The sequence below is a fragment of the Platichthys flesus genome, chromosome 16 (genome assembly GCF_949316205.1).
Source record: "Platichthys flesus chromosome 16, fPlaFle2.1, whole genome shotgun sequence".
NCBI lineage: Eukaryota > Metazoa > Chordata > Actinopteri > Pleuronectiformes > Pleuronectidae > Platichthys > Platichthys flesus.
This window is the reverse complement of record NC_084960.1, coordinates 5,541,489-5,565,529: the sequence shown is the minus strand read 5'-3', so window position 1 is coordinate 5,565,529 and position 24,041 is coordinate 5,541,489. Positions and strand designations below refer to the sequence as shown.

The 24,041-nt window shown below is 43.1% G+C and overlaps 3 protein-coding genes across 5 annotated transcripts; 2 read left to right on the top strand and 1 right to left on the bottom strand.

Moving 5' to 3' along the window:
• The first annotated feature begins 166 nt into the window (after window positions 1–166).
• On the top strand, window positions 167–5,671 carry nme4 (NME/NM23 nucleoside diphosphate kinase 4). Its single transcript, XM_062408098.1, has 5 exons — window positions 167–412; window positions 3,990–4,120; window positions 4,198–4,299; window positions 4,438–4,550; window positions 4,689–5,671. Exons 1-5 carry the CDS (start codon window positions 283–285, stop codon window positions 4,807–4,809), a joined length of 597 nt encoding a protein of 198 aa, XP_062264082.1. The 5' UTR covers window positions 167–282; the 3' UTR covers window positions 4,810–5,671.
• On the bottom strand, window positions 5,402–12,919 carry eps8l1a (EPS8 signaling adaptor L1a). Of its 2 annotated transcripts, XR_009924344.1 has the most exons (15): window positions 12,730–12,919; window positions 11,422–11,530; window positions 11,219–11,277; window positions 10,298–10,430; window positions 9,715–9,803; window positions 9,559–9,633; window positions 9,336–9,484; window positions 9,037–9,246; window positions 8,780–8,888; window positions 8,228–8,368; window positions 7,999–8,116; window positions 7,671–7,833; window positions 6,930–7,062; window positions 6,323–6,574; window positions 5,402–5,951 (listed from the first exon to the last, which is right to left on the bottom strand). XR_009924344.1 is itself a non-coding variant. In XM_062408097.1 (14 exons), exons 2-14 carry the CDS (start codon window positions 11,528–11,530, stop codon window positions 6,488–6,490), a joined length of 1,575 nt encoding a protein of 524 aa, XP_062264081.1. In that variant the 5' UTR covers window positions 12,730–12,919; the 3' UTR covers window positions 5,402–6,487. The 2 variants fall into 2 exon arrangements, 1 of the variants encoding a protein (XP_062264081.1); XM_062408097.1 differs by having other exon boundaries at window positions 5,402–6,574.
• A 2,008-nt stretch (window positions 12,920–14,927) lies between these two features.
• On the top strand, window positions 14,928–23,917 carry slc6a16a (solute carrier family 6 member 16a). Of its 2 annotated transcripts, XM_062408096.1 has the most exons (12): window positions 14,929–15,116; window positions 18,127–18,343; window positions 18,662–18,819; window positions 19,531–19,657; window positions 19,745–19,920; window positions 20,141–20,251; window positions 20,377–20,618; window positions 20,880–21,060; window positions 22,014–22,215; window positions 22,642–22,801; window positions 22,897–23,059; window positions 23,373–23,917. In XM_062408096.1, exons 1-12 carry the CDS (start codon window positions 15,114–15,116, stop codon window positions 23,727–23,729), a joined length of 2,097 nt encoding a protein of 698 aa, XP_062264080.1. In that variant the 5' UTR covers window positions 14,929–15,113; the 3' UTR covers window positions 23,730–23,917. The 2 variants fall into 2 exon arrangements, with proteins under 2 accessions (XP_062264079.1, XP_062264080.1); XM_062408095.1 differs by having other exon boundaries at window positions 14,928–15,116; window positions 19,531–19,920.
• The last annotated feature ends 124 nt before the right edge of the window (window positions 23,918–24,041 follow it).

The window sequence follows — 24,041 nt, the reverse complement described above, 5'->3', positions numbered from 1 at the left end:
ATTCCTTTATTTTTGTCTACTGATCATGTATAAGATGGGCCTGTGCCACACTTCAGGACTGATTCTTGTGGAATTGGGAGTGTGACATTACATTCTCAGCATGTTTGCATTTAAACGGGGAAAGTTTTTGTGGACAAACAAGAGGAGAAGCTGACGCATGGGCCATCACTGGATTTGAGTTTGTTTCAGTGGGAGCTACAGTCAGGTGGGACAGACCCGTGAGTTGTGATTGAGCAGCATTGACTTCTGTCTCTTGAGGGGACACGGGACACAGACGCAAACATGAACGTGCTGGCGAGGTGCGTTCTTCAGGGAACCACCCGAGCGTTTTATTGGAGACATGGAGAAACCAGTAAAGAGCTGGTTTGTAGGTCTGCAGCCGCTCTGCTGTTCGGACTCAGGAGCAAATCAAGTAAGTGGCTGAACTTCTATTCGAGAAAGGACCGAAAAGCCTTAGAATTTGCTTTTGTACATTTTCCAGTCGTTTGGGCACTTCAGTTAAATACGACCCTAACTCCTCTTTAACGGAGGGAAATCCTTCTAATTATCAATTCTTCCAAGACATAGATACAAACTGGATTTATTTAGATTCAAATAAATATATCGCTGCTGTTAAACGTAATTTCCACCACAGAGACGCAACGTTTACTCCAAACACCGCAGGGCCATTTGCAAAAACAAATTATCTTGCCAAACTCACGGGGTCATGAACTGGAACTAGGTTAGGGGGTGTGCAGAAGATAGTGATGGTCATGTGGGTGACGGCGCTGGTGGAGAAACTGGGCCCTGCGCTGTGTCTAATTGGGCCAAAGCCGGCGCGCATTCAGCGCGCAAGGCGCAGGATCATCCTGACTTCATTCTCAACGTGAAACTATCACCCAACCAACATGTAACCCACAGCACAGCCCGGACAGACCCAGAGTCAAACTCCATCAGGACTTTTCCTGGCAGGTCACGTGTGTGTAATTGATCGCATGCTGTCATTCATTAGCTCGTGCACCGTGTTGTTGCTGATCTGTGCGTAACTCACCAAAATATCTGACGTGCCTGTATCACTTTGTGTTTGTGTGTGTGTGTGTGTGTGTGTGTGTGTGTGTGTGTGTGTGTCTGTGTGTCTGTGTGTGTGTGTGTGTGTGTTTCTCTGCTGTGAAGTGAAGTGTGTGAATATGCATCAACATCCAGTGTTGTGCAAGTTCACACCTCTCATGAACTAGTTCAAAGCTCAGTTCATACAAGTAAACATGAATAGTTCACGGTCATAGTTCACCATTTAAATTCTGAACTAGTTCAGTTCATGTCATAGTTTTCAGATGGAAAGTGAGAATGAAAGGCTTACTTGTTAAAGAAAACCTTATCCATCACTACCCCTTGCCTTCTCTGTCGGAATCTTTATCAGACAGTGTGTAAAAATCCCTCTCTGCTTTCTCTTGCCATCTGTATATGAGACCGAGAGCTGTTGTGCAGGTATGGCCTGCCCCTTTAAGGAAAGTTTGTAGTGTGTGACGTAGTGCATCTGGGTATTGTGGGTAAAGACGCTAAAAGTGTGTTTATATAACGAGAAGTGACAGACCACCTAGAGGTGATGCAAGTGTTGCTCCTGCTGTATATCCGAGAAATAGAGTGGCTGCATTCCAAGTAAAGAAACATCTCCTCCTCCTTATTCACGGAGCGGTCCGGACGGCTGGTTACCGGCCAGACAGCGAGCCAAGATAACCAGTGACAGGGGCGGCTCCTGGTACAGGCGATATAGGAGACTGATTTATCATGACGTAACACATGCAATGTTAAACAATACATTAACGTCACACCATCATCCTCTTGCCCCGGGGACGCACCGGAGGTAGAAGTGCTGCGAAAAGCGGTCCGCCTCCTTTCCTCGCTCATGTTAAATACTTGGGCTGTTCGCGGGAAGAACCGGAGGCTCCGCGGCCACACACACACACATAATCTCCTGTGTAGACCAGCATCATTTACCCCTGAACCAGCGTGGAGAAATGATGATGATGATGAAAAATAAAATATAAAAAAAATAAATATAAAATTAAATATAAAAAAATAAAATAAAAAATAAAATAAAATAATTTAAAAAAAAAACTGCGCAGAAGCCCATTGCGCACATGCTGTGCAGAAGCCTACTGCGCACATCTGTGCAGAAGCCTATTGCGCAGAAATTGCATGTGCAGTTTTTTTATTGTTTTTTTTTCAATGATTGTTTTACCCTGTTTTAATATATTTAATTAAGTTAAATTTACATATTGTAAGATAGTTTGCAATTAATAAATTATGTCAAACCAATTTTAAGAGATTGGTATATTTCCAGCTTGAAGATGGGAAGGAGAGGGTTTCGAATCCGGGTCCTTCTTGTCGGAGAACGGACGCTCTACCAACTAGGCCACACAGCCTGATGGTTTCCATGAAGAACTAAACACATTAAGAAGATGGCCAAATTATCATGTGCCTGTGTCCTTGTCATGTTATGCTGCTTTTGATAAACACTTAAATATTTTGTACTTTACTACATATATTTGACAGCCTTACTTAAAAGTTACCTTTAGATTTTTGCCTTTTAGATACTGGATGATTGTTAGAGAATAACCCAGTATGTTTTCCAACCTTGTCTTTGAACGCCTACAAGAATCACAGTCTGCTGTGATGTCCTGAGGCTGCCCCTGCTGGTTGCTGGGTTCCTCTGCTGCTCTAGCTTGGTTTGTGCAGCTTGTGATTAACTAAAGTTGTCCATAAAAGAAAATCTTTAATATCCTTCAAGGGCAATTTGATGTACAACCAGCAATCAGTGCACGACAAAAATAAACAAATATAAACAATGTAAATAGAACACAATATAAAAACCCTATAGACTAAGTAGCAGGGGAAAATTAGCTTTTAATAAATTAATTGATAAGTCGACCAACAGAAAATTACCTGTCAACTATTTAGATATTCTCGAAACATTTCATTCTACTTTTAATTTCCTGTTGTGATTCTAATAATTATTAATGCTGGTGACATTTCCTTGATAAATGGGTGGAGGTTTTATTATCTCTGCTAAGGAGGTTATGTTTTCATCTCTGATTTGTCAGTCAACAGGTTTATGTAATAAACTACTTCCAATAACCACACTTGGTAGAAGGAAGCTGCATGGATCAGAGATGAACCTATAGGCTCTGTTGAGCTCTACTGAGTACCAGTCTAGTGAATGAATCTGGAATCTTCTCTCAAAAAACATTTCCCCAGCCCCATAGGGTTTGTGGTGTTAAGCTAGTGAGGTGTTTTATAAAGATGTGATCAAAAACGTCAGAACAAGTGAATCCACTTTATTTCAGCATGAACAGAAAAAAAGGAGTTTCCTTTCACTTCACAACAGTTCCTCATAGAAGCATGCTGCATACAAAGAGATGTATAAAAACCTACTCATTTTGGCAGCATCGTAGGGACATTATAGACTGCGGTTAGAGTCAAAGATGAATCAAAAAAAGATTAAATTAACAGATGCACAATTCAGAAAGCACCGCAAAGTAGAGGAGGAGAAGAAAGAACAATATAGAGGTAAGTATTACCCCGATTGTGGACATCATTAATGTTTATTTATATCGACATGACATGATATGCTATCAGTACAGGACTCTTTTGATATATTTTATTATATATTTTTATTGTTTTTTTTTAACTTACAAATTTGTCTGCCTGTGTGCGCATCTGCTTACAGTTCAAAAGTTCTTGGGGATGCATGACAGTTTGCGTGTGTATGTTTGGGGGGGCGCCAATTTTAAATCTCGCCTAGGGCGCCAACATTACCAGGGCCGGCCCAGACCAGTGAACTGAGCTCCCAACTACGGAAACGTTGCTTGATTGGTCTGCATATGTGTGCCATGAGTGATGGGTAATGTAGTGCGGACGTCTACATGCGAGGACTCTACAATATGAACATGTTCACCGTTCAAATTCATTATTTCTGGTGCTGCTGATCAGCTCCTGTTCTGTCCCAACAGGTTTGCCAGATGTCAGGGAGCAGACCCTCATCGCTGTGAAGCCCGATGGAGTCCACCGACGTCTTGTAGGACAAATAATGCAGCGGTTTGAGCAGCGAGGCTTCAAGCTGGTTGGTCTGAAGATGTTACAGGTACCAGAGTCTGAGGGAACCACGTGGAGCGATGCTTGAGTAGAGTGCAACATCTGACCTGTTTGTGTGTTGTGAAGGTGTCTGAGGATCTCCTTGCTCAGCACTACTGTCACCTGAGGACAAAGCCCTTCTACCCCAGTCTGCAGGATTACATGACCTCAGGGCCCGTGGTCGCAATGGTGAGGACATCATTTCTATCTGTTGCATTGGGTTGATGGACGTGAAAGTTTTGTTTAAGCAAATGATTCACACCTAGTGCAGAATGTTTGAAGAAAAAAAAACCCTGCACACTTCTTCTTTTTAATGTGCATTCTCAGGTGTGGGAAGGGCACAATGTCATCCAGACCTCACGCATCATGGTGGGACACACTAACCCAGCGGAGGCCCAGGCCGGCACAGTCAGAGGAGACTTCAGCATTCATGTCAGCAGGTAACCTGATGGGATTTTAAGCTTCATGATTTGGTAATAACTTCATGACACAGAGACTTTCCAGATATTGAAGCTGTGGGTAATCTTCTCTGTGTCCGTCTTGGAGTAACGATGTACTGTATGTTTTGTCCTTCATAGGAACGTGGTCCATGCCAGTGACTCCCGGGAGGGGGCTGAGAGGGAGATCCAGCTGTGGTTTCAAGGTGAAGAGCTTCTGAACTGGGAAAGCTGTGACCAGACCTTCACCTGTGAGCCGTGAAGACAGAGCTGACAGCAAAGAGAATCACCCGTGGTACCTCAAAACAGTTCAGTGTTCCTGCCCAAAAAAATAAATGCACTAACTATAGTAACAAAGATTTTATTATATAAAATAGATGAGTTTTTACTAATAACTTTCAAATTCCAGCTATGGACTCAGCTTTAATATATATTTATATAAAACAATTATATGAGACTCGCTGTGGAGGAATAGTGAGTAAATTGTAATATCCTTTGTATTATTATTTAACAAATGATATCTGATACGTTTGTGTTTAGGGTATTAAATAGAGGAGTAATAAGTGTAATTATAAAGAGCAATTTATTGATCTTGAGAAGAATATGAATAATCAGGTGAACAGCAGATTGTAAACCAATGTCAGGAATCGTGTGTTTACACTGGAACAGTTAACCTCAGGTGAATGTTATTGGTTGAGATGTACTCACACACACACACCGACACACACAGAGCCTACATCTGCAGTGTCACTTTTTAAAATCCCTTTAAAGGGCTGAAAAATTACTTTAGCTTTCATTTTGCACTGTCTCACTGTCATCTGTGAAATAAATAATTCATAATAGAATTCTTCACATACATTTTTATCATATATTTTAATCATAGAAAACACAGCTGTTATACAAAAATATATATATTGTTTAAGCTGCCACATCCACAGCAACGTATCCCTTATATCCCTCGTATACATGCTGATCAGATGTGTACCACAAGGCAACATTTTTAATCTCATAGATTGAAATTGTGTTTTAATGACAAACAATAATTTAAGTGTATTTGTCTGCAGCAAGAAACATTGTCTCAATGCAGGTTGACGTTAATGCAATAAAAACTATGATTCACTCAAGACTGTCCGTGCCCTGTTACTTTTCACTGAAGTAGTCTGGTCCCAACACAGTCATGGATTCCCTCAGTGGCTCGGTTCGGTAAATGCCACTCGTCGATTCTCCGACTCGGATCACAGAGTTTCATAAGACGCCATGGCATACATGTGTCCTTCTTTCTGTTTGTGGCCTGTGATGTTCTTCCGTGGCATAAACACGTAGGTAGTGTGTTTCCATTTCGACTCCCTGCGTCCGTGCCACTGTCTTTAAGGTAACAGTAAAGCTGGAGCCACACCAACAACCCTGCGAATAATAGACAACCTGCAGTTCTCCCTCAATGCCACAGCTGCACCTGACCACCCTCACACTGTTTCTACCTTAAACTGAACTGAAGTCGGGGGGGGGGGGGGCGAATGAAGTCAATCTTTTGCATCTGAAATCCAGGAGTGTCAGAATAAGCTGAGTGTAAATTGTATTCCGCATTTTTTTAACTGTTGAAATTATTCGTTTCTTCTTCGATGTCACTGTGAGCAATGGCTGCATACTGTAGAACTGTATGCATCTGTTATATTAAATTATATATTTCACTAAATACAAAACAAAAATAATGTTACTATACTGTCGAGGAGTTTAAAGCTTGTTTGAATATAAGAATATTAGTAAGAGAGTCTTACTTTGAACATGGCTCGTTCCTGTCCATGAATCTTTGGCACAGAAGAGACACAACAACACGCACGATTAAAACGTGCCTCTGTGCCACCGGCTGTGCGAGCAACACCACGTGTACGTCCACTGATGTTTGATGCCGCATCTGTATCTGTGGATGTGGAGGGGCTTGGTCAAAATGCACCACCCACCGATTTCACGCCGATCTTCTGCTTTTGCTTCTCCATCACAGCCTCCAGTTCCGTGGCTTTGTGCACATCCTGAGAACCAAAGGAAACATTTCATTTGAATCGTCAACCAGTGTCTGGAGGGTAAAGGTCAAATGATTAACACACTGTTTGTGATATTCCTTTGACGTCAGACCAAGACCACGAATGCTCTGACCTTTAACCTGTTAGGTATTTACCACTTATTGTGTATTTAGGATTAGTAAACAGGAAGGTAAATAAAATGTAGTCAATTTAGGTCAAAGGCAGCGTGCTGAAATGATGTAAGTCTATCAGTCGAGGCTGAACACACAAGTGGCTCAGGACACATCGACCCAAGCTTAACCACACACACACACACACACACACACGCACACACACAGTTCACCTACAATAACACTAAACAAACCTCGAGAAGCGACTTCTGCACCATTATCTGGCTGTAGACTCTTGCACCATCGTCCGATGCCACTAGGCGGAGCTCCTCCTTGTTCAGAGAGAAAAGCTGCGCTCCAGATAAAATGCCCAGACCCTGAATCGTCCTGACGGAGGAGAAAGAAGCAACACAGTCACTGCTGGGGTCGGATCACTTGTCATCGTCAAAACATCACCAGGTTGAATAATAAGATTAAGATCCATTTATTTGTCGAGAAGAAGCATCCAGTTACTGTAACTAGAAGATTAGCTTCAATTTTGAAATTACAAATTTTAGATTCTCGTTTTATTAAGATTCACTTTTGGTTTGTTGCACTTAATGCTGCAATTATCCTGTTCACTGTTTTTGCTTTGTTCATTCTCGACATGTGAGGGCGCTATTGTGCAGATTAGCAGCAAGTGTAATGCAATGTACTGGTTATAAATAAACATTTCAGCACATGAATGTCCAATCACCACCTCCATAAATCTCACTCCCATTTAGACCAATAAAATCAGATTTGCTGGTCCATCTCACAACTTGATAATCCTAATTTCAAAAACCTTTGGTGAAACAAAGTCATAAGTTTGATTGATTTTGATACACAACCGATGTTGGACGTGATATTTCTCATGATTAAGGATCTTGAGGACAGGATTATGTGGCCTTGTGCTGAATCAGCCTCCAGGTGAATCTCCCCGAGCTGGAGACGTCTCCTGTGGGGGGGACACTCACTGTTGATTGAAGCCCTTAGCGTTGAGCCAGGCCTCCACCTCAGCAGGGGGCGAGTGGTAGTTGAGGGAAGTAGAAGTGTCCGGGGTGCGAGGGACCACCGGTGGACGGACAGACTCTTTTCTCCCAGCCAGCCGCAGCAGAAGCTCATCGTTTATTATCAGGACTGCAAAGACACACACAACTTCATACACATGCAATACACACAGCAGCAAGGTGTCATTTACATCATCATACAAAATGAGTTTGGTCAAAATGTCACATTTCTCCAATTATAGAAATCATAAACAGGCCTTCTTTATATTTGTATCCTACACATGACGTCCGTTACCTCGGTCACTTTCCTCTCCGCTCCGTGGGCGCGTCGTTGGACTGGCAGCAGTAGGACTTGTCCCATCAGGGCTGGATGGAGGAAATGAGAAGTAGTTTGTTGGAGGGGAAAGGGCAATCTGTGGAAGAACAGGGATGGAATAAAAAACGTCAAATGGGTTAAAAACACACAGTGTGTGAAGTGTTTCGGGCATTAAACCGTGAGAGTAGTGCTGTGTGTGTTCTTGTACCTTTGACTCCCTGCGGACCAGTGGATTGTCCCTCCCCGTGTTGTTCAGAGCAGACAGAGGCTCCAGGATGTTGTGGGGAACAAATCCTATCTGGTCGAAACGATTCCGACATTTCCACCATCGCGCTGCCGACTCAACCACCTAAAGAGAGGAGGGCTCATGAATCAACTGAGGTTCGTGGTATATTCCAAGAATATATATTATATATAGTAAAATGACCTCCACCAAGAAGTTACCCCAAGATTTCATAAGAACTAATACTGGGATTGTTGTGAAACACAGATTGAAGGATGGCATATGGGCAACGGAAGTATCCATTAACATTTTGGTGTGGATCCGGATCAGAGGGCGGATCCAGAATCTTTAGCTTTCTTAAACTTTGTGAGATAGTAGATTTTCAATATTGATTTCTCAGAGCACATTTCATGGATCTTGAGGGGCCTGATATGAGTGTTGGTCCAAATCAAAATCCGGACCTAGTGAATTTAAACGTGGATTCATTAGGGGACGGTTGGGCCTTCAGTGCCTGTCTGCTTGTGTGTGTGTGTTCACCTCCAGTGTTTCTCCCTGTAGCACAGACAGCTCGCTGCTGTTTCTGGCCACAAAGTCGTAGCTGCAGCAGTAGAACCTCTCTCCCTCTGGTGGGAGCCCGTTCCCTTCTCTGAAATGAAAATGGAGTCAGATATCAGTAATTTGAATCTGTTGAGAGACACATAAATTAGTAATATTATCATTCAATGGCGTTAATTACAGCCATTTGGAATTTGCCTGGCATTGTGTAGTACATTATTACACATCTACAGACTCACACTTCATCAGTGCCTTCACCGGCGCCCTCCGCTGCTTGTCGAGCTGGTTTCTGCAGAGTCTGTGGCTGTCTCCTTTCTCTGAGGGCATCCTGCTTGTGCTGCAGCGCGATGGGATCTTCCAGAGGCTGCCCAGCTGAGTCGCGGGCCTGCGACTGCCATCCGTCCAGGAAGACGGGCGAATATGGACCAGCAGACACATCAAGGTTCGAACTGGGAAAAAGGGGGAAAGAGCGTTTGGTTAGCTCAACACAACACAGTCTCAAACCCACATTTAAACACAGAGACATGAACACTCATACCATGAGGAAGTCCAGTTAGACCCTAATGAAGTCCAGAGTTCCTGTTCCCCTCCAGCCAGATGCTCTTGGAGCAGTGAAACGGCGCCGCTGGTCATAGCAGGACTGACCACGGATGCTGCTAAGGCTGGGCCTCCGGTGGTTTTCACCATCTGTGTAGGAGAAGGTCACCAGCATCGGTTTCACAGAAAGAAAAACCACTGAATCAAATACTGGAGAGACTCACTAGTCCGAGAGGCACAAAGATGTGATGCAGCAGGTCGGAGGCATCAGGCTGTGAGATGGACGACTTGAGACGGTCCTAAACACACAAAGACAGTTTCATTTTCATTTCCTGTGCAGTTACTCAGTGTTTGGTTAAAAGTAACTAGTGCAATCTCACCAGCAGACTGAGGGAGTACTTGATTTTCTGAAAGACGTCCAAGAAGTCCTCCTCTGATGGAGGAAACGCTTTCATGGTCAACAAATCATCTGCACAGGGGAGAGTACAACCAACACAACTTAATTAAGTGTACTTCTACACCACTACACACCACACTCACTGTTATTGTTACGTGCATATGATATACTGTGGTTTTCGGAAAGTAAAATATAACGGAACCTATTTTCACCACTGGTTACATCCTTCCACCAAGTTTCATAATAATCATCAAGAGTTTTTTTGTAAAATCCTGCAAATAAACCAGTACAGATGCTGATGAAATCTTATTCTTTTCAATATTATGCTAGTTGTGCTCTGAATCTTCCAGAATCGACTTGGCTCCAGCTTCAGTCATTCCATATTTTTTTTAAGAATATTTGTTGTAGGGAAAGATTTATCTGAATTTCCAAAGCCTGCCTGTTTATACTTCGCCAATATTCAGCCTTCAGTTTCCTGCTCCTACTTTCCTTCTGTAGCCTGCATCCCTCTCAATCTTCCTTTATGAAACCATGAAAACCACAGCTGGTTGGTAGGATCCTCTCACCATCGGGTCCCGGCTTCTTCTTGCTCTTCCTTGACTTCTTCGTCCTTTGGTCGAGAACACTCTGGGCCTCGGCCGTCTGCTGCAGCCGCCCCATGAATCTCTCCACGTCGTCAAAGCAGTGGTTCAGAATCTCCTGATAAAGACACAAACAGTTTTATCCTCTACGCAACTCATAGCGGTTTTCTTTTTCATAACGCAAACACATCCCAACGATTTAAAAAGCCACAAGTTGACACTAACATGAAAGTTACACACATCTATGCATTCACTATGTAAACCAATGCTCTAAGCCGGAGGTAAAATAAGTAATCCTATAGTTTGTAATTTGTGATTTGTAAGATCTGTAATACTTTTAAATGTTTATTGTTTAAAATAATATTGATTAATACACAAACTTCTTAAATTTTGTCGATTAGAGTAACATCACATCTGCATGAACCTAAAATAAAATCTAATAAAAGAGCTTAACCATAAGCTGAGCAGACATGATGAAAGTTACAACCTGTATTTGCTGTGTTGCAGTAGCAGATCGTACAGTTTGATTTATTTACTTGCTCGGCTGAAGATGTTGCATTTACACTCTCTTTATATCTTCCCTCTGTGATACATTTTGTTCCGCAACGTTTTAAAACAAAGCAACATAACACCCTTGAACTCTCTCTCTCTCGTGTGTAGACAGTAGTTTCTGTCAGGGAAGTGCCGAGGTGCTGTACGAGGGCTACTGTCATAAACCTGATGGGACTACATACTTTAGCTGAGATTCTCTGAAACAGGAGATGAACTCATTTGACTTTAAGATAATGACACTTACAATGAGTCTCTGTGTGTGTCTCTCTCTCTCTCTCTCTCTCTCTCCCCCCTCTCTCATTTATATAAGAATAACTAATCTATAACTAAATAACTGTTTATGCGAGTACATACCACCTCGCGCTCTGCATTCTGTTGAGTTGCATGATTTGATTCCTCATGTGCACCATTCTCTGAGCAGAGGGAGAACAAAGAAGATACTATAATGAAAATGAACACGTTTACAGAAACACCTTGGCTGCCGCAGTGAGCTCCAAGGTAGTATCCAGAATTCCACAGTACATGGTCATGCACATTGATCAGATGAGTGTACCTACCAGACACTGTGTACATGGACATGCTGCCGGGAGGAGGCCGCTCTCCTGGAGGCATCACGAGCCGGAGGCCTGAGGTCTTTCTCGGGGCCACCTGAGGTGGTGTAGACATCTGGTGTGTGCAGGTGCAAAGAGGAACATCAAGCATATACAGACATACATCCATGGAGCCAAAGACAGCTGACATTTTGGGCAAAGCCTGCACCCTACACGACATACCACAGGGAGGACACATAGAGACATCCAACCAAACAGTGTGTAGATCATTTACACTCACACACACGTGGACAATTTAAAGTCTACAATCACCCTAAGCTGCATGTCTTTGGACAGTGGGAAGGAGGAAACCCAACCAGATAGAGAGGGAAAATCCCAACTCCACACAGATTAAAAGAAACTGATCCTTCTAGTTGTTAGGGATCACTTCTAACCACTGTACCACTCAACCACCCAACAGAATTAACACAGGTAATAATGTGTGGGTAATAAAATAAAACCTTTTTAGAGAAATGTTTGCCGACATACCAAATTTATTGTTGCCTAATTGTTGTATCAGCCCGATGTAACTATCCGGACATTGTGTCACTTGCAGTTAATGTGACACTTTCTAAAATCTTCAACTTTTACAAATGAAAATAATCTTATCTGATAGACTTTAAACACTCAGCTCAGCTTCACCTGAATATCGTATATTGAAGATGAGACGAGCGAGGGCTTGATAGTGACACATTCCACACGCTGATCGTAAGAATGCAGAGTATTCTCACATGCTCTTGCATTTAAGTGACGGATACAAACAGTATGACAGGAAAAACCACTGTGACCAGGTGCGTGGTATGCAGATGACACAACCACCAATACTTGATAGAGAAACTCCTTAAGCTGAAGATGAAACCCACAGAGTTTATACACATCTCAGCTCTTTCCCCTCATCTTCCTCCTCCTGCCATTTCTTCTCCTCCAACATGTGGATAGAGCAGAAGATAAAATGCAGACTTTTTCACATGTTCACAAATTATAATCAATTGCAAAGTCAAAGTCCTTCATGTAATTGCAAGTGATTGGATGTTGTAATGTGTGAAGATGAAGTTAAGCTTCTTGAAAAGTCTCCACGTATTACTGACATGAAGCAGCTGTCCTTCACACAACAGGTGCATCATACTCTCTCTCTCTCTCCCTCCCTCTCCCTTCCTCCATCTCTCCCTCTCTCCCTCTGTCTCTAACAAACACACACGCAGAGATACACACACACACACACACACACACAGTTTTTACAGAGTTACGTCCTGAAATCTCGACCCATCACTGTACCTTCTGGTGCTGTTTGAGCGTTTAAATCCAAGGGACAGAAACCAATCCTCGTGCTGGGTTGGTTGTGCTCTGATCTGAGCTGTTTACATGCACACGTCCCACCTTCCAGAGATATGCAGGAACAAGAAAAACAAGTCGGCCTTTCCTTACGCAGTTAATCTGTCTCGCTGCTTTCACTCTCCTCTGACTGTCTCATGCACCTATGAGGGCTGCGGCCCTCCCACCTCTCTTTGCATCTCTGTGGGCCTCTCCTTCCTGTGACCTGCGACAGGCGTTTCTATCAGCAGCTGCCTGGGGCTTGTGCCAAGGGGTTAATGGAATCTGCACCACATGCCAGCGCCGACATGTCATCAAGTCGCCACCTCCACACAGTCAGTGACGTCAAGTTTCATTTGAGACATAATAACAAAAGAGGTGAAAAATGTGATGAGTAAATAACAATAAAAGGAAATTAATCATTTATTAATTCCTTGGATTCTTCTCAAAGGAGAAATTATATCAGTTCTGTGAGCTTAACTTAATAAGCACTTTGTGACTGCTGCTTTGAAACTTATATAAATAAACTTTAAAATTAATTTTGAATGTTCTTTCTTAGAAGAACTTTTCTTTGTGACTGTGCAGCCACTAACCAAACATAAATTCATTGTGAAACTAGATTGGCACCAACCTCCACTAAGGCCCAACAGACAATCTATGAAACCACATTTAGATTCACTAGATCTCTGTTTATTTTTGGTTCTGCACCAAATTGCTCAGACTCATAAATATTAGTACCCAAAACAGATGTGATTTTTCTCTGAGAAATTAACAACCCTAAGATAAGAACATCATATCGAAATGTTAAAGAAAGTGAAAAAAACATTCCTGGATACAACTCCTGATCCTGATCAACATCAACATGTTAATAGATTGTATAGATTCTTCCCTGACCCATATTGCAGCCGTCCACCATGTTGCATGGGTTCTGTCCAGTAGTTTATGTGTAAATCCTGCAAGAAAACATAAACATAACGTCCTTGTTGGAGGTAATAATTCATAATGAATATCAAAATCTTTTATAGGTTATAATATACAGTTATATAATATAATAATATCTGTGTAGCTCTCAGAGGAAATAGTTTAACTGTGAAACATTAGAATCATTGAAATAAAGTGAAGCGAATGAAACATGTGTTTTCATTGTGATTTTTCTTTTTTACTGTATTCTCCTGTAGACAGTAAGAATTTAAAGTTTGCAGGATATGACACGGGGAAAGAGTGAGCTGCTGGTGAACAGTGACACCTACTGGTCACGGCAGGTCAGACCCCTGACCTGGCCTAGTTTCACAAACTAGGCCAATGAAAAGACAGAGAGAACCTTAAACTACTGTGGGGACCACTCTGATAGTGGGTCTTGAGTTGACATTTTACTTTTGTACTTTTAACGAGTCAATTTGGCTCTAATTAAGGGGCAGATTGAGTAAAAAGCAGGTATTCATAATAAAATATCAAAATCCATGTTCGCCTAGCATGCATAGAGAGCTAACCACAGACATCCATCTGCACATATCTACAACAATTCGTTATCAACTGCACAACTTGACATCAGGCTTTTAGCTCATGTGTAGACATTCTGGAAAGAGCAGTGTCTAGGCCGGTTTAACTGCAGTAAAGAGCAGAAAGCACATTGTGACCACACAGATACACATCATTTAGTCTGCTGGGGGAACTCCCATCAGGCACTGAGGACTTCTCCCCCTCTCTCTTTCTCTGTCTCTCTCTTTCACATTTCTGCAGGCATCTCCAGAGCTGCAGGACTCTACTCAACGACAACATCAAATACTATTATTATTATTACTATTACGAATGTTCCTGGTCTTCCTCACCTCTTCTCTGCCCTCTTTCCCCCCATTGTCCAGGCCGATTTGTTGTGTTTGCTTTTTGTTGGAACTTGTGTGTTTCTCAGGAATTAAAGTGGCTCAAGATTACATGTGGTACAAATTGGCGAACGCAAATAAAACCGAACTGAATGAGTAAGTTGACTGTTTTCCCACAGGCTGTAGCTCAGGGCACATGGGGCCGGACAGGGGCCGGACACACACATCACATCCAGCAGTGTGTATTTATGTTGTCAAGGGGAAGGGCAGCTCAGCCCCCCCACTTCTCCTATTGGCTCCAACTTCTCCTTCACTTCTTCTTGGGCTGTCGACGGCAGGATCTTGTTCCAACAACCAGAATCGTGGCCACGAGGGGTGAGAAAACAACTGGATCCATTTTCCCTGAGCAAAGTTTTTATTTTTTTATTCCAGTCATATTATTGTCAAAACCAAAATAGGAAGAGTTTAAAAGTAGCGAGGGAAGCCACACCAGCTACTGGAAACTGGAGCCTGCAGCGCGCTGTCAGCATGGTATGTGTTGATCTACCCTCACACTCCGTTAACGGGACTCCACGAGCACCAGGGTCGCACCATTGTCCGCGTCTCGCTTTTGACCGTCCCCGTTTTTGGGGTTTAACAGTTTGTTCCATAAACTCCTCTGTGCGTAATGACGCGTCGTGAATGTGCGCTGTGCCATGACTCCGGAGAATCTCCCCCGTGCAGCAGAGTGCATTGTGTTACCAGAAGGAAACATGCAGCTCCATGTGTTCGGTGACGGATATGTGTTCCAGCACATATCTGTCACCGAACATGTGATTTCAAAGCCAAACTGTCAACATGTGACTTAAGAAATATAACTTTTTCCTCTACCTGTTCAATAGGTGATAAAGTAGGATTTAAGATAAACATGCGTATGTAATTCAATTATCATGATATCACAAATTCTATTAAATCGAGAGACAGAGTTTTGCTGCAGAGTGAAGGTTTTAAACTTTTCTATATATGTTTCATGAGATTAATAGAGTTGATTAAGGTGGGCAGGGTAATGTGGTTAAAAATTATATCAAATATTCAAGTCAGCTGACATCGATATTAATCATGATTTCTTTTAAGTTTAAAGAGTGGATTGTGCTAAATGGTCAACAATGATATCAAGATAACAATGTTCATAACAATGTTCATATCAGCTGATATCCTCAAACCTCCACACTGCTGTGCTGCCTGAATGTTTCCTGGAATACATTTAAACGATTCACGTGGGAGATAAGGAGTGTAAAACCTAGAAGTAGTTTGATCCAATATGGTTTTGCAGACGTCAACCACAGTGAAGTGGGCAAAATCACTGTGAGAGACAGATACTTTCGTTATGTAATACTATGAGTTGTATGTTTGTGTGTGTGGTTGTGTGTGTGTGTGCTAGGGGAGCAGTGTTGAGTGTGTATTTGCTAATATCTGTTTGCCTGTGTAGGGTGTTGGCCCTTTTTCTGACCTGAAAACATGGCAAGGCAGGGGTCGAAAAGTGAGAAAATCAACAGCTGATTATAAACCGCAGCTCCTGCTCCGCAGCTTCTTCCCAGCTGTGATTATTTTCACCCAGAATGCCTTGTTGGGATTTTGAGAGCTGCTTTTATCCCAACATTAAGGTTTGAAAAGACATTTTATTTAGGTTCAGGCTCTCTCTTCGCTCACATGCCAGCCCTGCACACGACCCTCGGCCTGCAGCAGCTCCAACGACGAAAGTGTGGAAAGTTAGTGAATGGCCTGATGAGTGGGATTGTTGACTTTACTCGACTGGGAGTGTTACAGAAATCTTACTCGGCCCTGAGTTGGCCCATTGCCAAAGATACATTTATAAGAAGGGTTTTGAAAAATGACTGCTTCCTTTTTAAACATGTCGACATGTAGGAGAGGAGCTGTATTTTGGCAGTTTGCGGAGAGTTGTGTCAGTAAACTATCACAAATCGTATATGCTGCTCAAGACGTTAACTCTCATATGTAGAAAAATTCAGGATTTTCCACTTAATTTTAAGTTTAACAGACATTTCATGATTAGGTTAGAAAATAATATAAACTGTCATTCATGAGAGGCTGTTTTTAAAGGTTTTGGTTCATTTGGCTCGCAACTGCTGAATTTCCAGACCGGAGAATCGAGGCCTCACGACTGAGAAGCTCGAACCAGAGCAGTTGTTTTTTATTTGCCTAAAGAAATAACATGTAGCATGACTTGATTATCATGAGGCTGCAGTTTTTATTCGGTGACCAGTTGTCAACAACGTTAAAGTCAATGGTAATTGCCCTTCTCCTGCCCTGTGAACAACCATAACCACTACGGTCTACCCATGCGCCTCAGTACCACCCCCAGTGTGAACCAATACAAACTTAACACCTCCCAGTGGATTCTCACTCTCACCCACACGTCACTGAAGACCCTCACCCTCAGGTCTGTGCAGCAGCGACTCCCCCACCCCCCCACACACACACACACTCTATTTGTACACTCATGCACTCTTGTGTCACTCTCTCACACTGCTCTGAGTATGTGTGGAAACCCATTTCTGAAATCACCTGCACCATTTGGCCATGTGTCTTGGCCCTGCCGCAGTTCTCCTCTGGGTCATGCGCCTCTTGTAATTTTCCATTCTCATGGCAGGCACATGGAAATAATCCAGGCCGGGTCATGTTCTAAGCCAGTTTGGCTCGAGCTAAGTCATTTTTGGATCCGGCCCACTCATCGTAGCAAAGTTGATGAGCAAGAGTTCATAGTGGGCTCATCTGATGTGCATTTTCATAACATGAATGGCAGACAACTTCGATAATCGACTTTTTCACTTGGGTTCAGCTGTAGCTAAGGAGCTGGAATGGGTGTTCCACTAACCAGTAGGTCAGTGGTTTTATCCCTGGCCTCTTCAGTCTGCATTCCTAAGTGTCCATTGTGTTGGGAAAATACTGGACCCCACATTTTCCCCTGACGTGTGTGTGATTTAAAAAAAAAAAAAACACCTCAAATGTGTGTGTGATTGGTTGAATGTGACTGTGAAACGCTTTTAGTTTGAAAAACGTTGTATAAATACACTCTCTTTATCCCTTGACTGTTTCAGATTCAGCAGATCCACGTCTGACCCCAGCCCTCATCATACACACATCTGAATGTTGTGTTTGCTTTTCTACCGAGCGTCTATCCTCCATGTTTATTTATGAATCCGGAGTGCAGCATGAGTTACAGCACATGTGTGTCACAGTTATGTTTTCACATGGCAGGTCAGAGGTGGCCCCCTTCCTGTTCCCTCTTCGAAACTGTCAGTGGTCTGTGGTCCCCTCGTACACCTCAGAACACGTTTACTGTAAAGAGGCAAACTCATAGATAATCATTGCTTCAATTTGGTGAAGCCGGACACACACAAGCTTTGTTTGCTGGGGTTGGTGCAAAATTTCCCCTTGACAATGTTTTCATTTGCAGCTCTTACCTTAACACAGCATATTTAATTTAATAAATCAGTTTAACATCAGGGAGGTTTTACTGAAGCTGCTTTTCTCCAACCAGACGGAAAAGCCTTCCCTGGACACGGAGGACAGAGCCTGGCTGGGTGAGGGTCAGTCTGAATCTCAGCTCACACCAGGTCCGGATGCAGTCGCGACCAGTGATGGAGACCGGCCCGCATGGGACTCGAAGCTCCAGTACGTGTTGGCCCAGGTGGGGTTCAGTGTGGGCTTAGGGAATGTGTGGAGGTTTCCGTACCTGTGCCACCAAAATGGAGGAGGTGAGTGTCTCAGTGTTCATTAGTTTCAACTTTGTATCTGTTTTAAGGGGCAAACATGTAACTTCTTCAAATTTGGTGCAAAGATTAATTTAGTCTTGAGGGGGAATTGATTGGATTTGGGTGGTCAAAGGTTAGAAGTCTAGGTCCCGGTGACCTCCCAAAACAATTTATTGGCCTCTTGAACGTGAAATCTTAAGATTGTCTAGAGGGAATTTCTTCCGATTTGGCACAAATAGTCACGTGGACTCAAAGATGAACTGATTAGATTTCAGTGAAGGTAAAGGTCAAAGTGACTTTGTCTTTCTTTATTTCCTCCAGGGTCCTTCATGCTGTTGTATGTTTTTCTTCTCGTGATTGTGGGAGTTCCACTGTTCTTCATGGAGCTGGCGGCTGGCCAGTGCATCCGACAGGGAAGCATCGGTGTGTGGAAGCACATCTCCCCAAAGCTGGCAGGGATTGGCTACTCCAGCTGCATGGTGAGGATTTTTATTGTCATATTTATAGATTTACTCTGTTTTTAGTTCCTCTTGGTTTGAAATTGAACTCTTGATTTAGATCTGTCAGAACTATGCAATTCCTCATCCTATAAGGCTTCTACAACCTTCACATAAACTGTATATAAAAATTGACCACATGATTGCTCCCCTAAAAGGGAAGCCAGAGCATCTCTATCGCCACCTGGAGGCTTGCTGCAGTTGAGGTAGCAAATTCTGCCTCCTCCATGTTAGAGGATGAGACTTGGGCCAAAGTAAAATGTCAAAGCACAGGTTGAGTACATTTTTCATGTGAGAGAGTCTTGGTGCTGCAGTGCTGTAACGTAAACATTTTCCATCCGAACGAGACGAGACGAACAGATTCAACAAGAACTTTCTATGCACATAAAGCACACAAACACTAATTTCTCCTTTAGTTCCAATCAATGACACTTACACCTCACACGCACACACATATTTACTCACACAAATGTACACAAACGCGTCATTACATTAAAGCTAAATTTTGTCTTGGGTCATTTTAGATTTGCTTTTCTCCGCTGGTCATATTTTTGACCTTCAAGATGTTTTTCCAGAATGTACTATATACAAGTCTGCACACACTGTATCATACTGTATATCTCAAGTACTTGCTGCGTAAATATTGAGAATTCCCTAGGTAAATCATTCACAAACGCTTTCTTCTCCTCGCAGGTCTGCTTCTACGTGGCTCTGTACTACAATGTAATCATTGCGTGGAGCCTGTTCTACTTGGGGAATTCTTTTCAGTTTCCTCTGCCGTGGGAGCATTGTCCTCTCGACGTAGCCATTAACAGCACAGGTACTCCCGTAACGCAGAAATTCAACAAAACGAAGTCACACTTAAAGGTCATAAAGTTAAAATCTTGGTCTTGTCCTCCATCGACAGTGAAAGAATGTGCGGCCAGCTCCCCGACGTCGTATTTCTGGTTCCGGAAAGCACTCAACATCACAAACTCCATCGACGACTCCGGAGAGTTGAACCCCATCATGACGGGCTGTTTGTTGGCTGCTTGGACCATTGTCTCTCTGGCCATGATCAAGGGCATCAAGTCCTCTGCAAAGGTAACTTAACTTCTCGTCTGGTTTTCACCTCTCCCATATCAACAACCAGTTCAAATGTCTGGTAAATATTGTTAAGATAAGGCTGCAGGCAGAGATTCAGTTGGCTCGACTTACCACAAACAAACAGAGACGGATGTAACACGTACAGATTTGTTTTGAACTAATCATTTCAAATGTTCTGGCACAAAAATCATCCTCCGCTTCTTTTTCCAAATCTTAGGTGATGTACTTCTCCACAGTCTTTCCCTACCTGGTGCTCTTCATCTTCCTCATCAGAGGGTTGATGTTGGACGGTGCGATTGACGGGATCACCTATATGTTTTACCCTAAAGTAAGTTCATCATATTCTTGCTGTCCCCTTCTCCTTCTCATATGGATTTTGTTTCCTAATTTAGAATTCTAATACGTTTTCACATAAACACTGAATGGGACTTTTGAATCCGTGGTCTCTTTCAGCTGGAGATCTGGGCTAGTGTGCAGGTGTGGCGACAGGCTGCCACACAAGTCTTCTTCGCCCTCGGTCTGGGCTACGGCTCCGTCATCGCTTACTCCTCCTACAATCCAATCAACAACAACTGCCACAGGGACGCGCTGATGGTCTCCTGCATCAACTTCATGACATCGGTGCTGGCCTCGCTGGTGGTTTTCGTTGTGCTGGGTTTCCGGGCCAAGAATATTGCACTGCGCTGCCTGACTAAGTACGAGCGTGTGTGTGAAAATTAATTATTGAGTTCCCTCAGGCCGTTATGGCATATTTTGTAGAACTACCTTTTACATGATGCTAAAAACTACAGAAATCTGTGAGATTGGTAAATGATTGTTGAAAGTAATTATAGCACAAGCATGGAATAGATAGTAGAAATACATCAGTGAACCCAAGAGGGGAATGTTCTGTAAGTTCAGTGTTTTTTTAATGTTGTCTTTCTCTTATCGTATTTTCTAATTTCCACCTCTTGCAGAAATCTTGGTCTGCTCAGCTCCATGGCGTCGCATGGATCTGAAGAGCACTGGTGGCCCTGGTTCAACATGTCAGATCCGAGCTCTGTGTCCTTACCGGAGTACAGAGAGTGGTACAGTCACTACAGCTCCAGTGTGGGTCCAAACATCACCGACTGCAGTTTGGAGGAGGAGATGAATAAGGTGAGCGGCATTTAACGGATCCTTTGTAGAAAAGTGTGGTGTTGGGAAAGATGGCATAACAGGCAGAGGGTTGAAGTGGGAAAGACTCCACATGTCTGAAGAGCAGATGTGTGTAGCCAGTAGCCAGTGGTTGCTATTATTTGAAATCTAAATCTGGCATGTTTAGGGGACTGATATTTATGAGGGTATGAATTTTGGTGCAGCTGAATTGAATTTAAGGGGACCTGCCATTCTAGTTGAGTGCCGTTAGAATTGCTTTTGTAATGTAGTTTATTGCAATAACAGTTTTTCTTCAGTTTGTCTTGTTTGCCCATTTTTCTACTTTCCCTCGTGGGAAACGATGGCCCAACCTCTATCTTACAGGCCCATCCAAAATATTATTTCTGCCTATTCTACTGATTCAGAGAATATAATTAAATCCATGTATTTGCCTTGTATGAATCTCCGCTGTACGAAGAGGGACAGTGAAGGATTTCTTCACATGGTGCTGACACATGGCCTTAAGAAAATCATGAGGCTCGGCCAGAGGTGAACATTCAATAGCACAGTATGTAGGTGGAGTGCTGCGTTTCCCAGGACCCCTGAAGAATCCGGGAGGTGCCGTAAAACATCCAGTCTACAAGAGGAGGAAAACACATGTGACACTGAATCTAGTAGGTCCCCTGGAGAGATGGGAGCAAGCTGTGATATAGGAGTGAAAGGAGAAACTAAAGAAACAGAGGAGGAGGCAGTAAAACTCATGGTACCTCACAGTGTTTATTTTATCACAGAATTCTATGTTCTACTTGTAGGTTGTACTCGTAGGATACAACTGGAAACTTCAAAAACACATTTTTCTCCGTCTCTCCTGGTGTGTGGAGCCCCTACGTACTTTCTCCACCATCAGTCGACATTAACAAATTCTCCTTTTGGACGTATCGTCACTTTCCTCTGTGTTCTTTGTGTGCCTGCAGGGGATTGAAGGGACGGGCCTGGCGTTCATAGCCTTCACTGAGGTGATGGCCCTCTTCCCAGCCAGCCCCTTCTGGTCCACACTGTTCTTCCTCATGCTGCTCAACCTAGGCCTCAGCACCATGTTTGGGACCATGCAGGGAATCCTCACACCTCTCATGGACAATTTCAGCCTCTTGGGGCGCCACAGGACCGCACTCACTGGTAACTCAGCCCCCTACAAAGAAAAGGGTTCAAACGTTTCTCTGGGTTACATGCGTTTACAGTATTTTACTTAAATTATTCTGCAGGAATGTATGATTACATTTTAAGTCTAATACATTTGGAATGTAAAATAATTCTCCTGTGCCGGGCCTTGGGCAGGTTGTGAGGATGTTGGGATTGTTGAGACATAAAGTAAAAGGATTTGGAGCTATCTCGTTAATCCAGGAAAAATGTTGATCCACATCAATATAATACACGTCTGTAGAATAGACGGTCATTTTCTTTATTCAGAAAACAAAGCATCACATTGCTCTAACGTGTTTCTGACAACAGTCTTCACATTTGTTTATTATATCACCTGATGTAATACTTTTAGTTTTGTACCTTTCCTATCGTCTAACCCTGTCCACATCCTTTGTTTTTCAGTGTCCAGCTGCGCTCTGGGTTTCTTGATAGGAATGTTGTTCACCCAGCGTTCGGGCAACTACTTTGTGACGATGTTTGACGACTACTCGGCCACCCTGCCGCTAGTCATTGTAGTCATCTTTGAAACGATCAGTGTGGCCTGGGTTTATGGAACCGATCGGTAGGAAACAATATATACATGACAGATGTTCATTAACTTTGTCTTTGCTGTTTCCTGGTCTTTATTTGTTATATTGCCTTTTTCCTCCCCTGTAGCTTCCTGGATGATATTGAGGTCATGCTCAAATGGCGCCCTCCAGTGATCTACAAGTATCTGTGGAAGTATGTGTGTTTACTGGCGATGGTGAGTCTGCTGGCGGCCAGTTTGCTGCGCATGGTCTTCAAGCGTCCCACATACACCGCCTGGAATCAAGACACAGTAAGATATTTTATGCAAAGAAAGCAGTCAAAATAGCATGTTTACTGCATATGTGATTGTTTTATTGTGACACCTTTTTCCACCTAAGAAAAATAGCACATAATAATGGTTTGAGTCTTGATTAAAATGTATATTATAACTGGTATAAGCTCCACAAAGATATAATGATTCTAAAATCAAAGTTAATCTCAACTTAGATTTCATCAATAGTCTAACTAAATAGTTATTTCACTACTAAAGTATTTTGCTTTGTGCCTACCTGCTGATGTCTCTCTCTCTCTCTCTGATGTGCTCTGTCCCTCCGTCTCTTCAGGGGTCGGAGATGACTCTGGAGTATCCTGGCTGGGCCCTGGGGATGATTGTCATGCTCATAGTCTTTGCCAGCCTGCCCGTGCCAATCGGCTACATCCATTCCACGTGGAAAAACCGCCAGCTCCGTCACGCTCGCTCCGAAGAGGGAGCCGGCCAGGAGGTGCACCGCGAGTTGTACACCAAGTGCAACTCCACCGAGCAGCTGGACTCCGGCTTCCACCGCCGAGCCCCCTCCGAGGAGGACGAGGCTCGTCCCAGGACTGTCTTCCCGCCAATGGGCAGCGAACAATACCGGCTCCTTCCCCAGCAGCTGGAGGAGGAGGAGGAGGAGGAGGAGGAGCAAGACACAGGAGTGTGAGCGCAGCTGAGGGAGGATAGTGGATCGTTTGTGACAGACACTCAAACGGACTTTATCAGAGAGAGAGTCTTTGGGCTGTATCCTGTCATCATACTCAAGCAAGCCATGCATTGCTGACAAGCCAAATTAATTTTATTTATATAAGTGACGGTACATTACACAGTCAAATCAAGGCTTTTTATTTTCTATATTTGTGAATTAATGACCTCAGCTTCATGTTCTGATCCACCCTAACTGTTCAGAACATAAAAACACTTGTAAATACATGAAACAGGACAAAAGCCGCACTGTTGGTGATGCAAAGGATTTTAT

Excerpts from the sequence above, each read along its gene's own strand:
- eps8l1a (XM_062408097.1), bottom strand. The coding sequence starts at position 11,530 with ATGTCTACACCACCTCAGGTGGCCCCGAGAAAGACCTCAGGCCTCCGG. Across the intron at positions 11,278-11,421 it reads GTCCATGTACACAGTGTCTG|AGAATGGTGCACATGAGGAA; the intron begins GTAGGTACACTC and ends CCCTCTGCTCAG. Across the intron at positions 8,369-8,779 it reads TACAGGGAGAAACACTGGAG|GTGGTTGAGTCGGCAGCGCG; the intron begins GTGAACACACAC and ends TCCTCTCTTTAG.
- nme4 (XM_062408098.1), top strand. The coding sequence starts at position 283 with ATGAACGTGCTGGCGAGGTGCGTTCTTCAGGGAACCACCCGAGCGTTT. Across the intron at positions 4,121-4,197 it reads TTGGTCTGAAGATGTTACAG|GTGTCTGAGGATCTCCTTGC; the intron begins GTACCAGAGTCT and ends TGTGTTGTGAAG. Across the intron at positions 4,551-4,688 it reads TTCAGCATTCATGTCAGCAG|GAACGTGGTCCATGCCAGTG; the intron begins GTAACCTGATGG and ends TGTCCTTCATAG.
- slc6a16a (XM_062408095.1), top strand. Across the intron at positions 22,802-22,896 it reads TGGGTTTATGGAACCGATCG|CTTCCTGGATGATATTGAGG; the intron begins GTAGGAAACAAT and ends CCTCCCCTGTAG. Across the intron at positions 23,060-23,372 it reads CCGCCTGGAATCAAGACACA|GGGTCGGAGATGACTCTGGA; the intron begins GTAAGATATTTT and ends CCGTCTCTTCAG.